The 2,939-nt window shown below is 49.5% G+C and overlaps 1 protein-coding gene across 2 annotated transcripts in view; it reads right to left on the bottom strand.

Annotated features, from left to right (window-relative positions):
* Positions 1–2,170: 2,170 nt before the first annotated feature.
* TTC23 (tetratricopeptide repeat domain 23) overlaps positions 2,171–2,939 on the bottom strand; it is a 99,428-nt gene continuing 98,659 nt past the window's right edge. The window contains exon 12 of one of the 2 annotated variants that reach the window (XM_046655321.1): positions 2,171–2,822. In XM_046655321.1, the coding sequence (XP_046511277.1) occupies positions 2,708–2,822 (115 nt within the window). In that variant the 3' untranslated portion in view covers positions 2,171–2,707. The remainder of the gene's footprint in view (positions 2,823–2,939) is intronic. The other variant, XM_046655322.1, reaches the window with a different exon arrangement.

Raw genomic sequence — 2,939 nt, 5'->3', positions numbered from 1 at the left:
CATTGTTCCTAAAGAGAATGAATGTTTTCCAGTAGGTGTTTTTGTGGTTTCTATTTAAACTCTAATTAAAGCATATGGGTGTTTACATGTAAGTTTGTTATGGTGGCACAGAATCACTGGGGAGAACATATATGGAAAGTTCCAGTTCCTTAATTCCTCACCCAAATCAGAATTCGGATTGTTAGCACAGAGCTAGAAAGCATGAGAGACAGCACAAAACAACTGGCCTATATTCAAATACAGACTGGACAGTTTGTGGTCAGAATGTCGTCATCACAGCATGGGAGTCTGGTGCCCATGGGGTGACCAGCCATCCATTTGCATGGGATGGAGGGGTCTCCTGGAACACGAGACTTTCAGTGCTAAAACCAGGACAGTCCTGGGGACCTCAAGATGGTTGGTTACCTCAAGCACAAACTGGAGTGCTTAGTCCATCCTGGCCACTTCTTAGGAGCTTGACAAAACTGTGGTAGTTTGAGAGAAAGGAGTGGATACCCTTACCTGTATGTAGCCTTTTACCTAAAAAAAAGCCCCAAACCATGAATAGCCGTAGTCTTCCTCTCACACTGAAGTTAACACATGTAATACATGGGAGATGTGGTGGAACATTCCTAAATTCATTCTTTCCTGGGGTGGGGGCTACATCTTTTAAAACACGTTTTAGCTTCTGTGATTCCAAGATATCCTCCAAGGAATACAGAAAGGAAGAAGTAACATCAGAACTCAAATTTTTTCCCAAAACTCAGCCTGGATGCTGCAAGTCTGTAGTATTCTGTTACAGCAGCCTGCAAGGCTTAAACAATGGACATTTATTTCTTAGAGTTCTGGAGGTTGGAAGTCCAGGATCAAGGTGCTGGTGGTTTGGCTCCTGGTGGGGGCTCTCTTCCTGGCTTGCAAACGGCCACCTTTTTGCTGTGTCCTCACATGGTGGAGAGAGAGATCATCTCTGTCCTGTCTTATAAGGGCACTAATCCCATTCATGGGGTCCCACCCTCATACTATTACCTCCCAGAGGCCCCACCTCCAAGTACTTTCACACTGGGGATTGGGGCTTCAACATATGAATTTTGAAGGTGCATAAACTGAGTCCTTGGCAGCTCCATGTGGTATATATTTAAAATGCTTATTCCACCATCCACATCGAAACCCGTGGTCTTCAACTAGATAGGTCACTTAATGAGTAGTGACCACATCTCACACTTTTTGCACATTGCCTTCATCCCACAGGATGTCTGGGATGGGTGGGTATGAGCAGTGTGTGTGGTCAGCTGTCATACTCCCGAGGAGGACAAGGGACCCTGCCCCTCTCTACCCTATCACAGGTCTTTTTGGTTTATTTTTCCCATAAATTCTTGAGGCAGCACCCTGCACAAATGAAGCCAGAGTGGTTTTGGGTTTCCTGGTGGCTGCTGGAGTGGAAGGGCACCTGTGCTGCATCTTGCTGCCATCTTAGCATGAGCCTGCAGCCTCTCTGGGCCATGGGCCATGGGATGAGCGGGGAGGAGAAGGAACAGCACTGCCCATGTCACACTCGTACCCTCTGCGTGCTCCGTCCTCGTTCTGGCACCGGATCGCATGGTTGAAAGCATGGAGAAAGGTGTTCAAACCTTCCCACTCTACTTTTCCTTTCTTGAATGACACTGGCCTCTCCCCCAGGAGAGTGAAGAACCCTGTGGACATGAGTGGTCATCCCACTCCACTCTCCCTAGCCCCCACATGTTGAACCCAGGAGAGCAGGGGACCAAGGGCTGTGCCACCTCAAAAGAGAAGCTCCAGGGCGGCAGCCACATTGCTCTGGCCCGAAGTAGAGGCCACAGGAGGAAGCAGCGGGGAGCAAGCGTCCCTCCCCCCGCAGCCCCTCTGTGCTGGCCTCACTCCTGCTCATCTCTCTCCACTCACACCTGCCTCCCCTGACCTCTAGGCCAAGTGAGGTCCATTTCCCACCTGCCCCGTTGTCCCGGGCTCTTTCCCTCTGTTTGCTTCAACTAATTAATCCATTATATGTTTAATAGCTAGCGTCATGTTGGATTGCAAGTTCTAAGAAGATGGGGACAGTGTATCTGGTTTATTGTCGTGCCCCCAGTTCTTAACACACGCCTGGTACATAGTGGGCGCTCAACCAAATTCGATGAGTGACTGAGTACACGAGTGACGAGAAGCTTCCCGGGCCCCTGTCCAGGCTTGGAGCAGCCTTCATTGTAAAGACACATACCGACCCCAGCACTTGCGAATTTCCTTTTATTAGCGCTTTATTCTCTATCTCTATTAGCTTCCTATAAGAAAGGGCTTTTTCCAGAATTTTATTGCTCCAAATCTGACTCCAGACCAAGCGAGGGGCTCTCTAAGTACTATCAGATGTCGAGTCCGCTTCCCCACACAGGGAGTTTTGAACTTTGGAAGAGAAGCCTTTCAGACATAGGAAAAGGGTGCTAGGTAAAAAGTTTTGTTGGCAAGCAAAACCACTTACGTAGTAAAGATAAATGCTTTGTAGAAGTACCAGATCACCCTGAAGGGCATCCACTGTTAAAATGTGGTCCACGGGAGGTGTATGGTGTCACTGTCGCATGTTGGAGCAAACAGTCGGTCTTGAAAATCTGTACAATGACTCTTGACTTCCATCTTGTAGATAGAGATTTATACAGCACCCTAAATGTCAGCACCCAGGCATGACCAAAGCCTTCTTTCGGGGTGGGGTGGGGTGGGGGTCTCAGTCTGCTGCGTTGGGCCTGGCCTTCCCCAGCAGTGCGTGTGGGGGCACGCTCGTGCAGAATGCCGATTTGGCTCTGGCGGCAGGTCTAGGCTTCACGGCCATGTCGGGAGCCCTACAAACGAGCAGAGACTGGGGTGAGTGTGGCTGCCCTGAGCCCTCTGCATGGTCTCCCCCGGTCTTCACTACTGTGAAGACAAGCCTAGCAGTTGCGGGGCCACATTTCATGAAG

Source organism: Equus quagga, chromosome 2 (assembly GCF_021613505.1).
Source record: "Equus quagga isolate Etosha38 chromosome 2, UCLA_HA_Equagga_1.0, whole genome shotgun sequence".
Classification (NCBI taxonomy): Eukaryota; Metazoa; Chordata; class Mammalia; order Perissodactyla; family Equidae; genus Equus; species Equus quagga.
This window is presented reverse-complemented; position numbering and strand designations above follow the sequence as displayed.